Source organism: Nycticebus coucang, chromosome 1, assembly GCF_027406575.1.
Source record: "Nycticebus coucang isolate mNycCou1 chromosome 1, mNycCou1.pri, whole genome shotgun sequence".
NCBI classification, from domain to species: domain Eukaryota; kingdom Metazoa; phylum Chordata; class Mammalia; order Primates; family Lorisidae; genus Nycticebus; species Nycticebus coucang.
The window spans coordinates 26255135-26279493 of NC_069780.1; the positions used below are offsets into that span (position 1 = coordinate 26255135).

The 24359-nt window shown below is 36.9% G+C and overlaps 1 protein-coding gene across 1 annotated transcript in view; it reads right to left on the reverse strand.

The window, feature by feature from the left end:
• Positions 1-24359, reverse strand: part of STPG2 (sperm tail PG-rich repeat containing 2) — a 282519-nt gene that overhangs the window by 81408 nt on the left and 176752 nt on the right. Inside the window, exon 9 of the mRNA XM_053597234.1 lies at positions 18665-18824. Within this exon, the coding sequence (XP_053453209.1) occupies positions 18665-18824 (160 nt within the window). The remainder of the gene's footprint in view (positions 1-18664; positions 18825-24359) is intronic.

A 24359-nucleotide genomic window follows, 5' to 3' on the forward strand; every position in this document is an offset into this window, starting at 1 on the left:
CCCAATCACACCAGGACTGAATGCTGACAAAGTGACCAGGCCCTGGGGCAAATAAGTCAGGAAGATAGGACCCAGTCTTCTCTGCAACTAGAAAGTGGCTTCCATTTTACATATAGCAAAAGCAGAGTGTGTCCTCCATCTCCTAACACCATAGCACCACCTGGTGTGCAGATAATATATTGCTATGGATATAGATAGATATATAGTCTTAGTTCCTTTTTCTCTTTTTTGTTGTGGTGGTCGTTCAACTGTATTTTTATTTTTTCAGTTTTACTTTCTTCAATAGCAAGGGCTCCTACATTTTTAAATACTTTTTAGGATCCTTATATTCTTTCTTACTTTTTTTACTTCTCTCCATTATTCTCTCTTCTGGTAAATATTTTTCTACTTTTCTCATCTTTCCCACATAAATTTCTCATACAACAACTAAGATATCCCCCTTTTCTTTACCTTTTATAATTATATTGTTAATTTTATCTATTTTTTATTATTTTTCTTCCTTTTCTCTGTGTGTTGCAGGGTCACAGCTTGTCTACCTCAAGGATGTCATGAGCTCACAGTCTCGGGTATCCTTTTAGCTTTGGCCTATGGACAGATGGTACTGGTAGCTCCCTACTGTGACATACTGCTATGATTTTATCTTTTTTTTATTTCTTCTATATTTAGTAGAGGTCAGGTCTTGCTTTTGTCCAGGCAGGTAAGGAGATCTTGACCTCAAGGTACCCACTAGGCCTGGCCCCCCAAAGGCCTCAATTTGTGGTTATGGTCCTAGCACCCTGCTGATCAGTACCTTTTCTCCTGTTGCTCTCTTTCTCTTTTTCTGTCCTTCTTCTCTCCTTCTCTTCAATTCTTTTCTTTCATCCCCCTTCTTTTCTATTTCACTTTCTCTTTTTCTTTTCTTTCTCCCTTATAACTTTTTACCCTTCTCTTCCTTTTGGCCTTATACCAAAAGGCCACTTGAACACCTAAGCTCCAAGACAAATTTAAAGCAAAGGAGGTTGTAAGAAGGAAAAAATAAGGGAATGAGGTGAATAATAAGAAAACATATATAAGGAGGAACCAACAGAAAAATTCTGGCAACATGAAAACCCAAAACAGAGTAAATTCCCCAACCCCCTGACCTCCCAGAAGATGAGGAAGCTACCACTGGGGATTCCACCTATAAAGAATTAGTGAAAATGACAGAAAGGAAATTTAAAATATGGATGTCAAAGGCAATAAAGGGAATTGATGAGAAAACAAAAAAATGGATGAAAGATCCATTTCATTATTAAAGAATAAAGAAGGAATATAGTGGAGTTTAAGAAAATGAAGGAGGGCGGTGCCTGTGGCTCAGTGAGTAGGGCGCCGGCCCCATATGCTGAGGGTGACGGGTTCAAACCCAGCCCCGGCAAAACTGCAACAAAAAAATAACCAGGCATTGTGGCGGTGCCTGTGGTCCCAGCTGCTTGGGAGGCTGAGGCAAGAGAATAGCGTAAGCCCAAGAGTTAGAGGTTGCTGTGAGCCATGTGACGCCATGGCACTCTACCCGAGGGCGGTACAGTGAGACTTTGTCTCTACAAAAAAAAAAAAGAAAGAAAATGAAGGAGTCAGTCTGGGAACTTAAAGATGCAGTAGAAAGTATCAATAACAAAGAACAATTACAACAATATATTGTAGAAGCTGTCTCAGTCTCTCTCTTTCTCCTTCTCTATCTTTCTCAAAATATCTTGTTTCACTGTAGTGGCCTGTCTTCAGACTGCAGTTGACCACAGGTAACTAAAACCATGGGAAGAGAAACCATCAATAAAGGGGACTACTGTATTTTCAGTTATTTTTGCACTTTACTTCCCATCTCAATAAAGAAACAAATTGCTTTTTCTGCTTTAAGGCTTACTGCTCTACTTTAGACTTTGATTCTATTACCATTTATATTCTAAAATATCATTTATTCAGTTTTCTCCTCTCCCTTCCATCTTGCAAATTCAATTTCTCCTTCTCAAATGAAGATTTTCCCATAATCTTAAAGATTCTTTAGTATCCAAAAAGTGAATTATTGTATTCTAACTCAGGAAACTAATAACATGTATATTACATATGGAACAGTTTTATCTACAATATGTGCTTAATAATAAATATAATCATTCTCAAATTATGTATAAAGAGAATTTACTTAAAAAACATAAAGTGCTCAAAATTACAAAAATAATTTGAAATTGAAAACTAATGAAAAGAGCGCATTTTCAATAACAAAATATCTCACATTTTAAATAAAGATATGAATCATCAAATCCCCCAAATTAATCTGTTCTATCTTTTCCCATATTCAGAATTATCTTGCATTTTAATAGCTCAGAACCTCTCTGAAAGTATAGAAAAATATCAAAAAAAAAGACCCCGCATTTAATGCAATAGCTTAACATTGCTCAGCAAGAGTGATGAACTGCATTTTCATAAACTTTATAGTACTTCTTAAGCTAGAATATAATAAGTCACAAAGAAAAACAGAATAAATAATTAGTTTTCACACTACAGTAATTTTTTTTTCTTTTTTTTTTTTTTTTTTTATTGTTGGGAATTCATTGAGGGTACAATAAGCCAGGTTACACTGATTGCAATTGTTAGGTAAAGTCCCTCTTGCAATCATGTCTTGCCCCATAAAGTGTGACACACACCAAGGCCCCACCCACCTCCCTCCTTCCCTCTTTCTGCTTCCCCCCCATAACCATAATTGTCATTAATTGTCCTCATATCAAAATTGAGTACATAGGATTCATGCTTCTCCATTCTTGTGATACTTTACTAAGAATAATGTCTTCCACTTCCATCCAGGTGAATACGAAGGATGTAAAGTCTCCATTTTTTTTAATGGCTGAATAGTATTCCATGGTATACATATACCACTGCTTGTTAATCCATTCCTGGGTTGGTGGGCATTTAGGCTGTTTCCACATTTTGGCGATTGTAATTGAGCTGCAATAAACAGTCTAGTACAAGTGTCCTTATGATAAAGGATTTTTTTCCTTCTGGGTAGATGCCCAGTAATGGGATTGCAGGATCAAATGGGAGGTCTAGGTTGAGTGCTTTGAGGGTTCTCCATACTTCCTTCCAGAAACGTTGTAATAGTTTGCAGTCCCACCAGCAGTGTAAAAGTGTTCCCTTCTCTCCATAACCACACCAGCATCTGCAGTTTTGAGATTTTGTGATATGGTCCATTCTCACTGGGGTTAGATGATATCTCAGGGTTGTTTTGATTTGCATTTCTCTAATATATAGAGATGATGAACATTTTTTCATGTGTTTGTTAGCCATTCGTCAGTCATCTTTAGAGAAAGTTCTATTCATGTCTCTTGCCCATTGATATATGGGATTGTTGGCTTTTTTCATGTAGATTCATTTGAGTTCTCTATAGATCCTAGTTATCAAGCTTTTGTCTGATTGAAAATATACAAATATCCTTTCCCATTGTGTAGGTTGTCTCTTTGCTTTGGTTATTGTCTCCTTAGCTGTACACAAGCTTTTCAGTTTAATGAAGTCCCATTTGTTTATTTTTGTTGTTGTTGTTTCAATTGCCATGGCAGTCTTCTTCATGAAGTCTTTCCCCAGGCCAATATCTTCCAGTGTTTTTCCCATGCTTTCTTAGAAGATTTTTATTGTTTCATGCCTTAAATTTAAGTCCTTTATCCATCTTGAATCAATTTTTGTGAGTGGGGAAAGGTGTGGGTCCAGTTTCAGTCTTTTACATGTAGACATCCAGTTCTCCCAACACCATTTATTGAATAGGGAGTCTTTCCCCCAAGATGTGTTCTTGTTTGGTTTATCAAAGATTAGGTGGTTGTAAAATGTTAGTTTCATTTCTTGGTTTTCAATTCGATTCCAAGTGTCTATGTCTCTGTTTTTGTGCCAGTACCATGCTGTCTTGAGCACTATGGCTTTGTAGTACAGACTAAAATCTGGTATGGTGATGCCCCCAGCTTTATTTTTGTTACAGAGAACTGCCTTAGCTATACGGGGTTCTTTCTGGTTCCATACAAAACGCAGAATCATTTTTTCCAAATCTTGAAAGTACGATGTTGGTATTTTGATAGGAATGGCATTGAATAGGTAGATTGCTTTGGGAAGTATAGACATTTTAACAATGTTGATTCTTCCCATCCATGAGCATGGTATGTTCTTCCATTTGTTAATATCCTCTGCTATTTCCTTTCTGAGGAGTTCATAGTTTTCTTTATAGAGGTCCTTCACCTCCTTCATTAGTTATATTCGTAGGTATTTCATTTTCTTTGAAACTATGGTGAAGGGAGTTGTGTCCTTAATTAGCTTCTCATCTTGACTGTTATTGTTGTACACAAAGGCTACTGACATTGGTTTTATATCCTGAAACATTGCTGTATTTCTTGATGACTTCTTTGGGGTTCTCTAAGTATAAGATCATGTCGTCAGCAAAGAGGGAGAGTTTGACCTCCTCTGCTCCCATTTGGATTCCCTTTATTTCCTTGTCTTGCCTAATTGTATTGGCTAGAACTTCCAGCACTACGTTGAACAGTAAAAGTGACAGAGGACAACCTTATCTGGTTCCAGTTCTAAGAGGAAAAGCTTTCAGTTTTACTCCATTCAGTAAAATATTGGCTGTGGGTTTGTCATAGATAGCTTCAATCAGTTTTAGAAATGTGCCACCTATGCCTATACTCTTCAGTGTTCTAATTAGAAAAGGATGCTGGATTTTATCAAATGCTTTTTCTGCATCTATTGAGAGGATCATGTGATCTTTATTTTCGCCTCTGTTAATATGGTGGATAACGTTTATAGACTTGCGTATCTTAAACCAGCCTTGCATCCTGGGATGAAGCCTACTTGATCATGATGAATGACTTTTTTGATAAGCTGTAATCTATTGGCTAGGATTTTGTTGAGAATTGTTGCATCTATATTCATGAGTGAGATTGGTCTGAAATTCTCCTTTTTGTTTGGGTCTCTTCTTGGTTTTGGTATCAGGGTGATGTTGGCTTCATAGAATGTGTTGGGGAAGATTCCTTCTTCCTCAATTTTTTGGAATAATTTCTGCAGTACAAGAATAAGCTCTTCCTTGAAGGTTTGATAGAATTCTGGAGTGAAGCCATCTGGACCAGGGCATTTTTTGGTTGGAAGATTTTTTATTGTTTCTTTGATCTCAGTGCTTGAAATTGGTCTGTTCAGGACCTCTATTTCTTCCTGTCTGAGTCTAGGGAGAGGGTGTGATTCCAAATATTGATCCATTTCTTTCACATTGTCAATTTCTGCGCATAGAGTTTCTGGTAGTATTCAGAGATGATCTCTTGTATCTCTGTGGGATCAGTTGTTATTTCCCCTTTATCATTTCTGATTGAGGTTACTAGAGATTTTACTTTTCTATTCCTCGTTAGTCTGGCCAACGGTTTATCTATTTTATATATTTTTTCAAAAAACCAACTCCTTGTTTCATTAATTTTCTGAATGATTCTTTTGTTTTCAATTTCATTGATCTCTGATTTGATTTTGGAGATTTCTTTTCTTCTACTGAGTTTAGGCTTAGATTGTTCTTCTTTTTCCAATTCCATAAGATCTCTTGTGAGATTGTTGATGTGCTCTCTTTCTGTTTTTCGAATGTAGGCATCTAAAGCGATGAATTTTCCTCTCAAAACTGCTTTTGCAGTATCCCACAGGTTTTGGTAGCTTCTGTCTTCATTATTGTTATGCTCAAGGAAGTTAATGATTTCCTGTTTTATTTCTTCCTGCACCCATCTGTTATTCAACAGAAGATAGTTTAATTTCCATGTCTTTGGGTGGGGTCGAGCATTTTTGTTAGAGTTGAGTTCCACCTTTAGTGCCTTATGGTCTGAGAAGATACAAGGTAAAATTTCAATTCTTTTGATTCTGTTGCTATTTGTTTTGTGTCCCAGGATATGATCAATTTTGGAGAATGTTCCATGGGGTGATGAGAAGAATGTATGTTCTTTATCATTGGGATGGAGTGTTCTATATGCGTCTATCAGGCACAGTTGTTCTAGGGTCTCATTTAAATCTCTTATATCCTCGTTTAATTTCTGTTTAGAGGATCTGTCCAGCTCTTTAAGAGGAGTGTTAATTCCCCTGTTATTATGGTATTATCAGATATCATATTGCTCAGACTGGTAAGGTCTGTTTCAAGAATCTGGGAGCATTTAAATTGGGTGCATAAATATTTAGAATTGAAATCTCTTCTTGTTGTATTTTCCCTTGACCAATATAAAGTGACCATCTTTGTCTTTTTTGACTTTAGTTGCTTTAAATCCACATGTATCTGAAAATAAGATTGCAACTCCTCTTTTCTTCTGAATGCCATTTGCCTGAAAAATTGTCTTCCAACCCTTGACTCGGAGCTTTAATTTGTCTTTTGAAGCCAGGTGTGTTTCCTGCAGACAGCAAATGGATGGCTTGTGTTTTTTAATCCAGTCAACCAATCTATGTCTCTTCAGTGGGGAATTCAAGCCATTAACATTTATTGAGATAATTGATAAGTGTGGTAGTATTCTATTCGTCTTATTTGGTGAGAGTCCATTGCTTAGTTTTATCTTTTGCATCAGTGTGGAGGTTAGGTTCTGTCCTTTGATTTCTGAGTTCTTACTTTGCTGCTGATCCATTGTGATGGTCAGTGTCCAGAGCAGGTTGAAGTATTTCCTGTAGAGCTGGTCTTGTTGTGGCGAATTTCCTCAATGTTTGTATATCCATAAATGATTTGATTTCTCCATCAATTTTAAAGCTTAGCTTAGCAGGGTACAGAATTCTGGGCTGGAAATTGTTCTGTTTAAGTAGATTAAAGGTAGATGACCATTGTCTTCTTGCTTGGAAAGTTTCATTAGAGAAGTCTGCTGTCACTCTGATGGATTTGCCCCTGTAGGTCAACTGGCGCTTACTCCTGGCAGCTTGCAGAATCTTTTTTTTTGTCTTCACTTTGGACAGGTTCATCACAATGTGTCTTGGAGAAGCTCGGTTAGAGTTGAGGCGACCTGGGGTCCGATATCCCTCTGAAAGCAGTGTGTCAGAATCTTTGGTGATATTTGGGAAATTTTCTTTTATAATATTCTCTAGTATGGCTTCCATTCCTCTGGGGCATTCTTCTTCCCCTTCTGGAATTCCTATAACTCATATGTTGGAACGCTTCATAAAGTCCCATAATTCTGACAGTGAACGTTCTGCTTTCTCTCTCTTCTTTTCTGCCTCTTTTACTATCTGAGTTATCTCAAAAACTTTGTCTTCTACCTCTGAAATTCTTTCTTCTGCATGGTCTAATCTGTTGCTGATACTTTCCATTGCATCTTTAAGTTCCCTAATTGACTGTTTCAGTTCCTTCAGCTCTGCCATATCCTTTTTATATTCTTCATATTGTTCATCTCTTATTTGATTCTGTTTTTGAATTTCCTTTTGGTTATGTTCCACTTTATTAGCAGTTTCCTTCATTGTTTCCATCATTTCCTTCATTGTTTTCAACATGTGTATTCTAAATTCCCTTTCTGTCATTCCTAACATTTCTTTATAGTTGGAATCCTCTGCAGTAGCTACCTCATGATCCCTTGGTGGGGTTGTTCTGGGCTGGTTCTTCATGTTGCCTGGAGTTTTCTGCTGATTCTTCCTCATGAGTGATTTCTTTTCTCTGTTTCCTTGCCCTAATTTTCCTTTCACTTCCTCTTGCCCTTTAAGTTCTCATGCTTGTGGACTAAAGGTTACAGGACCAGAAGGGTGAGAAGGTTGAAGAGCAAAAAAGGGATGAAAGAAAGGAGGACCAAGTGTTAAGAAAAAAAAGAAAAATAGAGAAAGGAGAGGGGTTGGGTAAAAGGAATATTGACAAAAAGAAGAGAGCCACAGAAAGAGGGAGACAGAACAATATAGGTGTACAGTAGGGTACTTTGATACAACCTTAAAAAAAAGCCACCTTCTGGGGGTACCCAGGTGGGTGGTTCCCTTGAGGTCAGCAGCTCTTTGCTAACCTGATCAGACACAGTACCCACTTCCACCAAGTAGAGAGGAAAGACAAAAATGCTATAAATCAAACCAGAACAAGCAAATAGAAAACTTTACGGGATAAAATTGGCTGGAAAACCAAATAATAGCGGTAGGAACACTAACAAAAATGAAGTTCTAATTATTGAAATAGGCAGCAATAGGAAATTATAATTAAACTAGAAAAATTGAGAAAGAAAAAGGATCTGTATGGAAAAGGTTGAACTTAAAAAACAACATCAACAATATCAAAATAAACAAAAAAAACAACCAAACCAAAAAAAAAAAAAAAACACAACGAAAAACAAAGCAGTATGTATATATTATTGAGTATTGTCTGGGCAACACGTGGTCTTCTGGGGTATGAGATGTTAATCACAGTTCTGATACGACTGGAGGCTGCTAGTTTCTCAAACCCCAGCAGGTAGACACCCTAAATCTCTCTTCAGCCCACTTAAAAGGCACTTTGAACTTGTTCATTGGCTGAGCAGAAGCTTTCCCAGGGAAGTGCTTGTCGCTGGAATCACTGCTGAAGTGGCTATCCACTTACCCTGTGTGCCAAAACTGGTCTCCCTCTGCCCCCGAGGGTTAGGGCTGCAAGGTGGCTCAGACCCCGCCCTTAGGCTACTTGGTCACTACCAAGGGTTACCCGCTCCCACCCAATTCTAGCTCTGCTACCCTGAGGGCAGAGCTTGCCGGGGCAGATCGCTCACAATGGCTGCCTGTCACCCAGTGCCAAACACTATTAGCTCCGTCTGGCTCAGCGGCTCAGACTTGGGCCCTAGACAATGGCCAAAGTTCTCCGCACTCCCGCTCAGGCTCTTCCCAAGGCAGTTCAGCTGAGTGCCAAGTCCAAAGACACCAAAATAGTTCACGGGTAAGGCCTTTCTGGTTTGCAGTCTCGCTGCTACTGAACTTACAGTTGCGGCAGGTTTAGACAGATTGAACACATGCGACCACTTGACGGTTTTCCACTGTTTTAGTCCTCCTCTTGGGGTCCAGAAGTCTCTCGCTGACTCCCTGTATCCTCTCAGGGGTGATGATAGGCAGATCCCACCAGCCAGAGATGCCTGGAGTCCTATCTCCCCAGACTCAAGGTGCCCAGATGCAAGGAAGCTGTTACTCAGCTGCCATCTTGCTCCGCCTCCACTACAGTAATTTTTTACATCAAAGATATTACTTATGTTTATTGAAAAAATGAACAAAACTACCTTTATGAGATATGTTCAATTAACTTCTAAGATAAATTATATTTGTTTCCTGAAATAATTTCCTGTGAGACTGTGATGCAGAAATCACAATATTATTTTCATGAGAAATGATCTATACATTCTGAGTGAAGTATCAGTATCCAATAGGTTCAGCCTCTGAATGTTGTGAATGCTATGCATTGCTGAGTTATAATTCATTTAAATATTTGGTTCCTAATAAAAATTGAGCTATAAATTTCAATTGTTTAAATTTGAAAATAGCTGAATCTTTTAAAATTTAAATATTTTGCTGCAAAATCAAAACTATGTTAGGTTACATTAAATCTTTAATTTTATTTACAAAGCTATTTATGACTTGTAAATATATATTTTACTTACTATAAAGCAGTAAATGTTCATAAGGAAAACCCAATTAAAAACTGAAAAGAAATACAACCATTTTAATCACCCTAAGTTTGTTACTCAAATACAGGCACACTGTGATTGCTTTATGATGCTTCACAATTATCACTTTTTTAAAAACAAATTGAAGGTGTGTGACAACCTACATTGACCAAGTCTATTGTCACTATTTTTCCAAAGACATGTGGTCATTTAGTATCACTTTTAGTAATTCTTGTAATATTTAAAACATTTTAATTATTATTATATAGGTTATGATGATTTGTGATCAGTGGTCTTTGATGTTACTATTCTAATTGTTTGGGGACACCATGAACTTAATTAATAAATGTGTGTGTTCTAACTGCTCTATTTACTGGCCCTTTGTCCCTTTCTCTCTTTCCATGGGCCTCCCTATTCCCCAAGACACTACAATATTGAAATCAGGGCAATTAATAATCTTACAATGGCCACTAACAGTTCAAGTGAAAGGAAAAGCCAGATATCTGTCACTTGAAATCAAAAGATGGAAGTGATTAAGCTTTGTGAGGAAGGCATTTTGGACATTGAGACAGGTGGAAATCTAGGTCTCTTGTACCAAACAATTAGCCATTGTGAATGCAAAGGAAAAGTTATTGAAGGAAATTAAAAATGTTACTCTAGAGTGTGAAATAGCTTTATTGCTGGTACGGGGAAAGTTTGAGTGGTCCAAATAAAAGACCAAATCAGTCACAACATTCCCTTAAGCCAAAGACTAATTCAGAGGCCCTCTTTTCAATTCTGTGAAGGCTAAGAGAGATGAGGAAGCTACAGAAAAGTTTGAAGCTAGAGGAGGTTGGCTTATGAGGTTTAAGGAAAGAGTCAGTCTCCCTAAGATAAGATGAAGCAGCAGGTGCTGATATAGAAGCTGCATCAAGTCATCCAGAAGATCTAGCTAAGATCACTAATGAAGGTAGCTACACTAAATGACAGATTTTCAGAGTAGATAAAACAGCCTTATGAAGAAGATGCTGTCTTAGTCTATTTGTGTTGCTAACCAAGGCTTGGCCATTTATAAAGAAAAGAGGTTTATGTGACTCACAGTTCTACAGGCTATCCAAGAAGCATGGTGCTGGCATTAGTTTCTTGTGAGGGATTTAGAAAGGTATTACTACTCATGGTGGAGGGCAAAGGAGAGCAGACATCACGTGTCAAGGGGAAGGAAGTGAGAGAGGAGAGCAAGATGCCACACTCTTTTTAATAATTGGTTATCACAAAATCAGTAAAGGAAGAACTCATTCATTACCACAATGATGGCATCAAGCCATTCATGAAGGATCCAAACACTTCCCTCCAAGACCTACCTCCACCACTGGGGATCAACAAAAGGTTTAGACAGGGCCAAATATCCAAACTATATCAGATGTCATCTAGGACTTTCATAGCTAGAGAAGAGAAGTCAATGCCTGGCTTCAAAGAGTCAAATGACAGTCTGACTCTGTTGTTAGGCAATAATGGAGCTCATGACTTTAAGTTAAAGCCAATGCTTATTACTATGTACCATTCTCTAATGCTTATTGCTATGTACCATTCTGAAAATTCCAGAGCCCTTAAAAATTATGCTAAATCTATTCTGACTATGCTCAATAAATGAAACAACCAAGCCTGGATTATAGCACATCTGTTTACATCATAGTTTGAACCTGGTCATCTAAGCATCCTCACAGATATGTACAAGAAATCCAAGGAAATAAATATTGTTTTCATGCCTGCTGACACAACATCCCTTCTGCAGCCATGGATCAAGGAGTAATTTTGACTTTCAAGTCTTATCATTTACAAAATACATTTTGTAAGAAAATACCTGCCATAGACAGTGAGTCCTCATATGGATCTGTGCAAAGTAAATTAAGAACCATCTGGAAAGAATCTACCATTCTAGATACCTTTAAGAACATTCATCATTCATGAGAAGAGGTCAAAATATCAACACAAATAGGAGTTTGGAAGAAGTTGATTCCAACCTTTATGAATGACTCTGAAGGTTCCAAGACTTCAGTAGAAAAAGTAATAGCAGATGTGACAGAAATAACAAGAAAATTATAATAGAATTAGAAGTGGAGCCTGAAAATATGACTGAATTGCTGTAATCTCATGATCAAACTTGAACAGATGAGGAGTTGCTTCTCTTAGATGAGCAAAGAAAGTGGTTTCTTGATATCTACTCCTGGAACAGATACTGTGAACCTTAATGAGACAACAAAGATTAAGAAATTGACAAAAACTTAGTTGATAAAACAGCAGCGTTGTTGGAAAAAAATGAAAGAAGTTCTACTATGGGTAAAATGCTTTCAAACAGCATCACATGCTACAGAGAAATACAGAGAAAATTTTGTGAAAGCCAGAGTCAATTGATACAGCAAACTTCACTGTTCTTATTTTATTTTATTTTTTATTTATTTTTTTATTTTTTTTTTTGAGACAAAGTCTCAAGCTATTGCCCTGGGTAGAGTGCCGTGGTGTCACAGTTCACAGCAACCTGCAACTCTTGGGCTTAAACAATTCTCTTGCCTCGGCCTCCTAAGTAACTGGGACTACAGGCACCCGCCACCAGTGCCCAGCTTTTTTTGGTTGTTGTTAACATTGTTGTTTGGCGGGCCCAGGCTGGATTTGAACCCGCCGACTCTGGTGTATGTGGCTGGCGCCCTAGCCACTTGAGCTACAGGTGCCAAGCCACTGTTGTCTTATTTAAGAAATGGTTACAGCCATCCAACCTGCAGCCAACCACCACCCTGATCATTCAGCAGCCATTAACACTGACACAAGAATCTCTTACCACCAAAAAGATTAAGACTCACTGAAGGCTCTGATGATTGTTAGCATTTTTTAGTAATGCAAAAGGTATGTACATTTTTTAGACATGTTATTGCACACTTAATAGACTACAGTATAACTTTCATATGCATTGGAAAACCAAAAATCTCATGTAACTCCCTTTAGTGCTATACTAGTTTTATTGTAGTGGTCTGGAGCCAAACCTACCAAAATCTTCAAGGTATTCCTATATTATTTTCTCAATGATAACATTACTTGAAACTGATGCACAAACCACTAGAAATTCCCAATCCTCCTTCTCCAACTTATTTTGTCACATAACATGTATAAGCACTTGGTTTTCTTTATTCTATAATTTTTCATTCTTTTTCTTTTTTATTTCTTTCTATTAATTTATAAATCTTTTTTATTATTAAATGATCCTTATAACTGAAATTAAGCTCTGTGAAACAAGAATGTTTATATTTTATTCAGGACTGCATCAAAAATCCCTGGAATAGTCCTTAATACTTAAGAGATTTTCAGCACATATTTCTTAAGTGACTGAATAGATGAACCTTATCTTGTTAACAAGATCTTCCCAAATTTAAATATATATATATATATATATATAATTTCTAAAATTATCATAGAACTTTACTCAGTTGATGTATCAAAATGAACTAAACTTCATTTTTCTTTCCATTTAGGACATTTTAAACTTTTCCTTATTGCTGTTATTTGCTGAACATCCTTCATGTTTAAATTATGGCCATATTATTAATTATTTTCTTAGGGTAATTCAAGAAGTAGAATTTTGGGGTTAAATAACATGCATATTTGAAACATTTTGCTAACTTGACCTTGAGAAAAACTGATACCAGTTACATTTCTATGTAATGTATTGAAACTGTCTGAATTTTGGAATCTCTTGGCATGTCTGGAAAGTTCTCCTTCATAATCTCATCTCTGTGCCTTGTGAAGCCACTTCGTCACTTTCAGGGATCCCTATAAGATGAATATTGGTTTTCTTCAAATTATCTGAGAGCTCTCTGAGAGAGTGGTCTGTTTTTGCTCTCCATTTCTCTTCCTCTTTGAGGGTTTGGGAGCATTAGAAAGCTTTGTCTTCAATGTCAGAAATCCTTTCTTCTGCTTGCTCCATTCTGTTACTGAGGGATTCTACTGTGTTTCTCAGATCTTTGAGGGATGCAACTTCTTGTCTCAATGTGTCGAAATCTTTGGTCATTTGGTCTTTGACTCCGTTGAATTCTTGAGATAACTTTTGGAATTCTAATTCAATCTTATTTGCTATCCAGATCCGGAATTCAATTTCTGACATCTCAGCTATTTGTTTGCGTATGGGGCCTTGTGGTGTTTCTGCCCCAGTGATCCTTGGGGGAGTTGATCTACTCTGATTATTCATATTGTCAGAGTTTTTCTGTTGATTTCGCCTCATGATTGTTTTTCACCATTGCCTCTGGCTGTCCTCATAGTTGGGGAGGTGTCTCTCCAAGATTAAACCCCAGCGGGATCACTCTATTGTTGCTGGATCTTTGTAGGGAGTGACCCTGTGTAGTTCCTCTGGGGCTGCTCTAGCTAGGGAGTTCTGGTTGTGGAAGCAGCTCCGGTTTGTGACACACCTGGATCCAGCAACAGGGCTGGGGGTGGTGCGCACGGTTCTGGGAGTGCCAGGCGCCCAGTGACTTTGGTACAGAGAGCCCAAGGCTCCAGAAGTCTCTGGCCAGGAGAAGAGCTCTGCACAGAGGCAGGGAGAGCTCCAAAGGGCATGCAGCTACCAGAGTCCCTGTCCAGATGAATGGGCTAGTGTGGAAGCTGGGAGGACAAAGGAGGGAGGACACAGGGTTGCGTGGCTCACGCAGTTCCTGGTCAGGGAATGTGGAGGCCCGGTGGGTGTGGGTCACCAGTCGGGGGTCACTGCACAGCTCTTATGGAGGTGTGGGTGCCACCAAGCCCAGGAGTTTGAGGTTGCTATGAGCTGTGACATCACAGCCCTCTACACAGGGCAACAGCCCAAGGCTCCAGTGTGCCAAAACCGTCTAACTCTGCCCCTAAGGATTAAAGCTGTAAGGTAGCTCAGTCCCCGCCTTTAGGCTGCTCAGTTAGTAGGTTACTTTGACCAGCCCAATCCTTGCTCTAAGACCCTGAGGGTGGAACTTGCCGGGGCAGTTCTTTCACAATGGCTTCCTGCGCCCAGCTCAGTGGCTCAGTCTGGGGCCCCAGACAATGCCCAGAGTTCTCCACACTCCTGCTCAAGCTCTCCCCAAGGCAGTTCAACTGAGTGCCAAGTACAAGAACACCAAAATAGTTCACATGTAAGGCCTTTCCGGTTTGCAGTCTCACTGCTGCTTGTACTTACGGTTGCTGGTGTGATTAGGTCGATCGAACACACGCAACCACTTGCCAGTTTTCTACTGTTTTTGTCCTCCTCTTGGGGTCCAGAAGTCCCTTGCTGGCTCCCTGTATCCTCAAAGGGATGATTATAGGCAGATCCCACCAGCCAGAGATGCCTGGAGTCTTGTCTCCCAGTTGCAGGGAAACTGTTACTCGGCTACCATCTTTAATCTCTCCACTCAATTTTCCACATTTAATGATATTTTTACCCATTTTCTTTTTGAATTTGCTGAGCATTCCCATTCCAACCCCCAACACAGGCCATTAGAAGAGATAAAATAATGTTTAAGTACTTCCCCAGTTAACAATTTTACTTTACCTGGGTTGGATCAATCACAAAATCATTTACATATCCATGAATTAAAATTTGGTGTAGTAAGAGGAGATTGCTTTATAATGTGATACACCTCATTTAATAATTTCTTCATTAAATGGTTCTAATGTGTTTTTATTGGTCACACAACATTTAATGTTATATAGTATACTGATTGCATATATACTATTTCCCTCTTTAGTTTAAACTAATGAAAATGAGTTTTATCCTCCTTCAATATATGCAAAGAAAAAGACTTCATTTATAATTAAAGCAAAACCACTTAAGATTTGATAGTAGAAGTTCTAAAATAATTTGAAATAAATACATGGCAAAAAAATGTTGAGTAATTGAATATCCTAGAAGTTTGTGATTCTCATGAGAAGGAAATTATTCATATATTTATTAACCTTAGTTCTTAACACTCATACCTACAAATGTAAGATATCCATTAATCTATTTTAATTTTCTAATTACTTTATATATGGAAATATAACAAAATGTATTTTCTTTAAGTTCTATAGAGAAAAGTACTTAATTCTTAGCAATGTCATGACCTAAATAACAAATATGCATATCATGTTTTATAAATTAACTCAAATGTTAAGTTTCATTTGTATGTACACATAATACTACAGGAAAATTATATCTGATGTATAAAAAGCTTTACATTCAACCAAAAAAGATGTTTTCTATTGGTATTAAAGTAAAACATAATTACCAATATTTAAATGAGAAATAACAGGTTAAAGAAACATTTTCTCTTATTTATAAGAAATATGATATGAAAGAATATCATTCATAAGCTAAAGACTGATGCAAAGTATATAACAAATATAACTAATATCACTATTTCTTTTGATTATGTAATAATTATTTTTTAAAATAACCCAAAGATATCCACATATTATTTGTCTCTACCAAAAGTCAGATGCTATTAAAAATTGAAAACAGAAATGAGCTATTTTACTTTTAGAACAGAAAACCCCATTTGTATATATATACTTAAAATTATCAAGAATTCTTTGCCATTTTAATCAATAAAAACTGACTTAAGTAAAAATCAATTAAAAATTAGAGATCTATTTAGAAAGTTGATAATATCACATTGAATATCTTTTCCTTGATTGGATTAATGTAATAGAATAAAAACAAAGAGAAGTTAATCTTCAATTAACAAAATAAAGCACAATATTGAATTGGCCCTGGGCATAATTAAATCTATGTTAAACCTATATTTTGGACTATATACCTTAGGATAGTAGATTAAATTTAAAATAATGAACAGTTCTATAATCACTACAGTATCTGTACACCAGAGAAAATCAGATTTCATCATGGTATGATAATAGCTTTAGGAATCCATATGGCTTCTTCTACTGTGTTCATTGTAGAGATGCATGGATTCCTGTTATTATTCCTTTGAAGTATGGGCCACTTTCAGATGCAGAATGGTAAACTTGATGAATTACTGGTATTAAATAATTTGATAAACTCTTCATTTAGCAAGCTGTCTACTTTGCAACTGTACAGTGATTTTGAGTTACCATTATTTCTGAATTCCAAATAACAACTGCCTTCATAATGAAGACATTCCCCTTACCTCTCAATTTTTTTTAGAAGCTAATATGGGCTTAACATTAAGAAGAAACATGCTTTATATTATGGTAAGATTTTATACTTCAAAAGAGCAAAAGTTCTGAAAATTACTTTGAAACCCAGTCTTATTAACTATTTAGTATTTTCATGAGAGACAAGTAGGTGATGAATATTATCCCAATTTTGGAAAATAGAAACTAATGAAACAATTAGCTAATTTACTTGCCCTGGGCTAAATATTGAAGCAATGGCAAGTCACAAAGTCAATCTTGGCACTTAACCTAAACTCTTATTTTTCATTCCCTCTACAAGATTTTTATTCCAAGGAGAGTAAATACAAGAGATAGTAAAAAAAATCAGGAAATATGAAGCTCAACATAATCTACTTCAAGAGACCTTGATAGGAGTATTTATTTCTTATTTGATTGATTGTGCTTTATGATGATGATGCTACTGGCACTTCAAAGAACTAATTTCCCTAGGTGACTACATACTGATTGTAGCCGGGGACACTCCAAAACAGTTTGAATTATAGCAAAGCTAAAACCGGACAAAATTCAAAATAGTTTAATAACTCAAGAGAAGAAAAAGACAATAAGAAAAGTTTAATTTCAACTTAAAATGGATCTTTAAATTGGCAGTACGTCTAATTCTAATTCAATGAAAACCAAAGCAAGCCTCTATGCATCTCAGGCTCTCTAAATGTTCATATTTGCTACACAGGTTCCATTCTCAGAGTATCATTATAACATCTGAAAAAATGTTTCTTCACTCTGTTTCATTTTTTCTTCACATTCTTACAAAGATTCATTACAATGATTTGGTTTTTTAGTGGTAATACATTTATAAATTGCTGCTGGAAACTATTCCTGTTCCTCTTCTCTATCTAGTTTCTCTATGTAAAACAGCATACCAACTGATTTCTGATTTACCTTTACTACCAGTAAGAGTTAACTGCATTCATTTTTAGACTAAGAATGCCATTTTTAATAGTGGAACTAATTCAATTTTTTAAGATGAAAACTATTTTTAGAATTTTAGACAAATAAAAGTTTATCTTTTCATATAGCTGCTTTATTGATACTTGAGAAAAATAAAAATAATTTCACGCAACTGGCATGATATATATTTTCTAACCAGTGATCCCCAATATTTTGGCACCAGAAACCAGTTTCACAGAAGATAATTTTAAGGGATGATTCAAGCACATTATATCTCCACCCCAGATCATCAGATACTAGATCCTCATAAGAAGCACACAACCTAGCACAACCTTTGTGCTCCTATGAGAATCTAATGCAGCTGCTTATGACAGGAGGAAGAGTGATGCCAAGGATGGGGAGTGACCGTAAATAGAGTTGAAACTTCCCTGAGTGGCCTGCTGCTTACCGCCTGTTGTGTGGGCCAGTTTCTAACAAGCCACAGACTATAAAGAGCCTATATATAGCCCAGGGTTTGAAGACTACAATCCAAATAAAGGTAAAGAGTCTTTTCTCCTTTAACAATTTTAACATTTTATGAGTTTTGGCTTCTTCCCTGATAAAACACTAGGTGGCTTTATTAGCTTTAGTAAAATTGGTAAAATTGCCTTTAGTAAAATTAAGAAATATAAAACCCTAACAAATCTTACATTTGAAAAAAATATATCTAAAATCTTTCAGTAAATGAGAATGTTGCTTTTTGGTTTTGTCCTTCACACTTAAAAGCAACACAGTCAACATAAAGGGTGTTTACAATTATGGTAAATGCTCACTTAATATGATGGATAGGTTCTTGGAAACGTCAAGTGTAAGTAAACCAATGTACAGCATTGTTTGGTTCTACATCATTTCATTATTAACAATGATGAGAAAAAATTGATTTCGTTATATTTTAAATTGCTTAAAAGTCACAGTTCTTTAGAATCTGTCAATGACTAACTGTCTTAATATGGAATCCTTAGCTTTTCCCCCATAGCTTTAAAAAGACAACCTAGACTTACCTGGCCCATCAGGTAATTTTCCCAGGCATCGAGGTGCCGCACTAAGAAAAGAGGTATGTTTCCTTCTGGCTACTAAACTACGAGGTGGCATGTATTTATGTTTAACTTGGGACATCTCATATGATTTTTGTACATCATAGCGGCCTGGTGGTGGAACACCCTGGAAAAAATATGAATGGATGTACATAAATATATTTTATATGAAAACATCCAATAAGATAGATTTTCATAGTAAGCAATTTTTCAAACAGAAAATACAAAAATATTTTTTATCATTAAAAATAGAAATTTAAATGAGGATTTCTAAATTTATGCCCTCCTAATAAAAGTATAAGTTGACTAATTGCAATTAAAGTTAAATAAATAGAATTCTGAAATTTAGGACCATATTCTTTAAAAACATTCTTCATGATATAGATCAAACTCTCATATTCAAGTCTAATAATTTTATTTCATGCAGAAATGACAGCAATGATAACCTATTTTCATAAGCATCAAACTACTTGTGCTGTACTGTTCTATGTAAGTGTACTTATTCTACAAAATGAGATTGCTTATTTCATTTTTAGTAGATTCCAATTAAGTTAAAAGGCTTCTCCTTCCATCATTTATGGTTCTTTATATGATCTGTAATTAGGGTAACATTTTTAATCAATATGAACAAACATGGATATTAATAACTGTCAATATGTAATAATTTTAAACTAAACATAAATGTCATATTTGTTGGATACTTAATGCCTTAAACAATTAGCTAATTATTTCAATAAAACTTTTAAAAACTCATTTTCCTCAAATTATTTTAAAATAACATATTCTTTCAAAATCTATTTATATATATGATGTATAATGACCAAACGTTTTTAAGTTTTAATGATTTCCTAGTAGGTAGGAAGACTACTATAACTAAGAGTACAGACTCTAGTACTAAATTTCCTGGGTTCCAAATACCTGCTGCTTACTATCTATGTGACCTTAGGAAAATCACTTAACCTCTCTGATTCTGTTTCGTCATATGTAAAGTAAGAAGATTATAGCATTTCTGTCATAAAGTTATTGTGAAGGTTAAATTAGTTTAAAAAATTGGTACTTGTTTCCAGGGTGTTAAAATAATCTCACTATTTTATAGAATAGAATAGAATCTTACTATTCTATACTAATTTCAAAGCAGGTTTTTAGCTAATAAGGAATATTTAAAAGTTTCAAATAAAACAAATTTGGATATTGAGAAAACACGCTTTTGTTGTGGATAAGCAATATTCATAGTATTCATAGCATTTCCATAAATGACTTGTATATGTTCTGAAATTGTCTCTGTGGTTATGTGAAAGGAAAGTGAACACACAAAGAAATCATGAGCACAAAACATGCCCAGAGTGCTCAGTATTGATGGTGCCTAGTATATATTTTAATTGTCTTATTAGGAGCTATCATTCTTTCTGCCTCCCTTTATCCTCTGCCTATAGTCACCACCTTTTCCTTCTTCTAGTGCCTAGTCTAGGTGTGATAGGTAGGTTTGGCTACTGACCCACAAGAATCATGTTTTTTACAATGTCTTGAGCCAAAGATAAGAAACTGCATCATTGATCAGCTTTTTTCAATAATAGCTTGGTCTCCTCTGGAAAAGTTGATTAAAACTAGTTACTTTAACCTCCATTAGATAAACTGGCTCTCCTATCAATTGACTATATACTACCCTTGTCTGTGATTACCTCTTCCTATGTATATTTATACTTCTTTGAAACCTTATTCCCTGTTTGTCTAATTCATTGATGTTTCTGACCTCATCTTACTTATTTTCAATTCTAATTTTATTGGACCAAGATAGTAATATTTCAAGTAAACATTCTAGGCTAATAATTAGTAAGACAAATCTGAAATTCTATCTACTAGCAATTATTTAAACAATACTTACACACTAGGTAGTACCCTAAATGAAGTAAAAAACCACATTAGGGGAAAATAGTATCTTTACTTAAGATAGTAACATCTTTGTTGGTGATCTCTTATCATCAAAGAAAATAGGGAAGGCACATAGAGAGTAGATAAAATTGACATTTAGCATGTCTTTTTGTACTCACGACCAGTATGTGAATACTATTCTTTCATTTAGAAAATTCCATGTTATGCAACATAATCTAGATCCCAACAAAAAGCTTTCATATTCCTGGTCTTATTTATTAGCTAGGAAATCAATATAGGTCATGGGAGTAAATGCTAGTCTCTGAATTGGCAGTCAGTTATTCAAAGAAACACAAAACATTAAAACCTGTATCCTAAGGGAAAGAGAGATAAGATGGCTAAACATCAGCTGCCAGATTATCTTACGAAGGAAAAGCTTTAGATGAAAAGGGAAATAGAACCTCATAGAGCTGGTGTAATTCTGAGAGAGAGGGGCCAGCATCTATCAGAGATTCCATGGGAAGAAGTTACAGAGCAGAACAAGAAGAAACAATATACCAGCAATGATCAACCTGTGAGAGGCATGAGCCCAAAGAAAAGCTGAGGTGCAGAGGTTCATACTCTCTCCCTTACATCTCTTGCAGGCTGTAGGCTCCTGAGCAAAGCCTTTCTAACCTCAAAAGCCCAAAACCGCCATTGGCAGTGAACTAGGAACTTTTTTTTTTTTTTTCACTTTTTTTTTTTTTTATTGTTGGGGATTCATTGAGGGCACAATAAGCCAGGTTACACTGATTGCAATTGTTAGGTAAAGTCCCTCTTGCAATCATGTCTTGCCCCCATAAAGTGTGACACACACCAAGGCCCCACCCCCCTCCCTCCTTCCCTCTTTCTGCTTTCTCCCCCATAACCTTAATTGTCATTAATTGTCCTCATATCAAAATTGAGTACATAGGATTCATGCTTCTCCATTCTTGTGATGCTTTACTAAGAATAATGTCTTCCACTTCCATCCAGGTGAATACGAAGGATGTAAAGTCTCCATTTTTTTAAATGGCTGAATAGTATTCCATGGTACACATATACCACAGCTTGTTAATCCATTCCTGGGTTGGTGGGCATTTAGGCTGTTTCCACATTTTGGCGATTGTAATTGAGCTGCAATAAACAGTCTAGTACAAGTGTCCTTATGATAAAAGGATTTTTTTCCTTCTGGGTAGATGCCCAGTAATGGGATTGCAGGATCAAATGGGAGGTCTAGCTTGAGTGCTTTGAGGTTTCTCCATACTTCCTTCCAGAAAGGTTATACTAGTTTGCAGTCCCACCAGCAGTGTAAAAGTGTTCCCTTCTCTCCACATCCACACCAGCATCTGCAGTTTTGAGATTTTGTGATGTGGGCCATTCTCACTGGGGTTAGATGATATCTCAGGGTTGTTTTGATTTGCATTTCTCTAATATATAGAGATGATGAACATTTTTTCATGTGTTTGTTAGCCATTTGTCTGTCATCTTTAGAGAAAGTTCTATTCATGTCTCTTGCCCATTAATATATGGGATTGTTAGCTTTTTTCATGTGGATTAATTTGAGTTCTCTATAGATCCTAATTATCAAGCTTTTGTCTGTTTGAAAATATGCAAATATCCTTTCCCATTGTGTAGGTTGTCTCTTTGCTCTGGTTATTGTCTCCTTAGCTGTACAGAAGCTTTTCAGTTTAATGAAGTCCCATTCGTTTATTTTTGTTGTTGCAATTGCCATGGCAGTCTTCTTCATGAAGTCTTTCCCCAGGCCAATATCTTCCAGTGATTTTCCTATGCTTTCTTTGAGGATTTTTATTGTTTCATGCCTTAAATTTAAGTCCTTTATCCATCTTGAATCAATTTTTGTGAGTGGGGAAAGGTGTGGGTCCAGTTTCAGTCTTTTACATGTAGACATCCAGTTCTCCCAACACCATTTATTGAATAGGGAGTCTTTCCCCTAAGGTATGTTCTTGTTTGGTTTATCGAAGATTAGGTGGTTGTAAGATGTTAGTTTCATTTCTTGGTTTTGAATTCGATTCCAAGTGTCTATGTCTCTGTTTTTGTGCCAGTACCATGCTGTCTTGACCACTATGGCTTTGTAGTACAGACTAAAATCTGGTATGCTGATGCCCCCAGCTTTATTTTTATTACTAAGAACTGCCTTAGGTATAAGGGGTTTTTTCCGGTTCCATACAAAATGCAGAATCATTTTTTCCCCAAATCTTGAAAGTACGATGTCGGTATTTTGATAGGAATAGCATTGAATAGGTAGATTGCTTTGGGAAGTATAAAACAAAGTACCAGTTTGCCTGCTCACTTGGGCTCACTTCCTATTGCTACAGATCTGAGCCAAAACAGGAGGTGCCATACTGATTCTCCAACCACCATGTTTTTTTATCCTTCCCAGGGAGCATTAGCCTTTCAGATTTCATCTTGCTCATTCCTGTTAGGTGGGCCAAGCTAACTCCACCTTAGATCTAAAAAGACTATTCTGTGAGACTCTGTTACAGGCATACATAACTCAGATAAAGGAGATATGCCACAGGCTTGTCGCCTCTTTTCACCAGTCTAGTTACAAACCCATAAGAAATATGTTTTCATTACAAGCCTCTGATGCCCTGATGAGAGGAGCTGGAGAGAGAACCCAGAGAGTCCTAATAATGAGCTGTCCTTGGTGTCCTGATGAGAAAGAGTTATCTGTAAACCAGCTGTCCCTCAGCCTGGCATAAAAAGAACTGCCTCCCTCCCTAACACTAACATCTCTTTTGAACTCAGCTGGCTTACACCAGGGCTAAATTAACTTTTCTTCATGTTTATTACATTTGGACTCCTGTGATTTGATTTGGCACCTCCTTTTACCTATCAATTCCCACACAAACATTTCCCAACTCCAGCCCAAACTGTGGGAACCACAGAGGCCAGTGGGTCCCAAGAGATCTGCATGACCTCAGAGCCTGGACGTTCTAGACAAACTGACTTCCAGAGAGAGTGGCAGAGACAACTAGAGTGCTGACTTCCTTCATTAAGACTCTTCCTCCCTGTCTCTCTCCCACTAATGGCTGCCAAGAGAGATGATTAATCCGGGGCAATCAAGAACAGCTTCTTTCCTTATGGTGGTGTGTATACTACACCAAGGCTTCCACAGAGAGAGGGGCTCAAATCTTTCCTCTTAAAAGCCTGTAGCAAACTAAAAGGTACTCAGACTGGGAGCTCCCTGTTCACTGGGCTCCCAGGTGCTGCTTGCCCAACTGCTCCATCAGAATAGAGCACACCTTGAAGTGAAGGAACATAAAACCTGCTCAAACACTTCATAAGCATATGCTTCTCCCTGACACAGTGAGGGATTTCTCTTCAGGAACCTGAGGACAGGCCTGTAGGTACTCCCCAGGACTCCGTGTTGCTCAAGAGAACAGAGGGGAGATTTATGTACTAATCTCTGGATGTGAAGATCCTGCACAGGCAGAACTGAAAAGAGAATGCAGCATGGACCTGAGCCATAGGACACCATGAATCTCCCTCCCAACACGGTAAATCCACACTCTCAGCACAGGGCAGGGTCCTGGACTGGGAACATTCCAGACTCCATTGCCACTACTGGGACTTCAATCAAATTCACACTAGAGCAATGGCTGCCAACAAATATAAGCTTCTTTCTCAAGATAGTTGCCATATTTTGAATCTACATGGGATAGGAAGCTAAACCCGAAAACATCTGAATGGCAGAATTTGTAGAGAAGAACAGGGGTCCCCAGGCTTTCAATCCAAAACACTGAAAGGA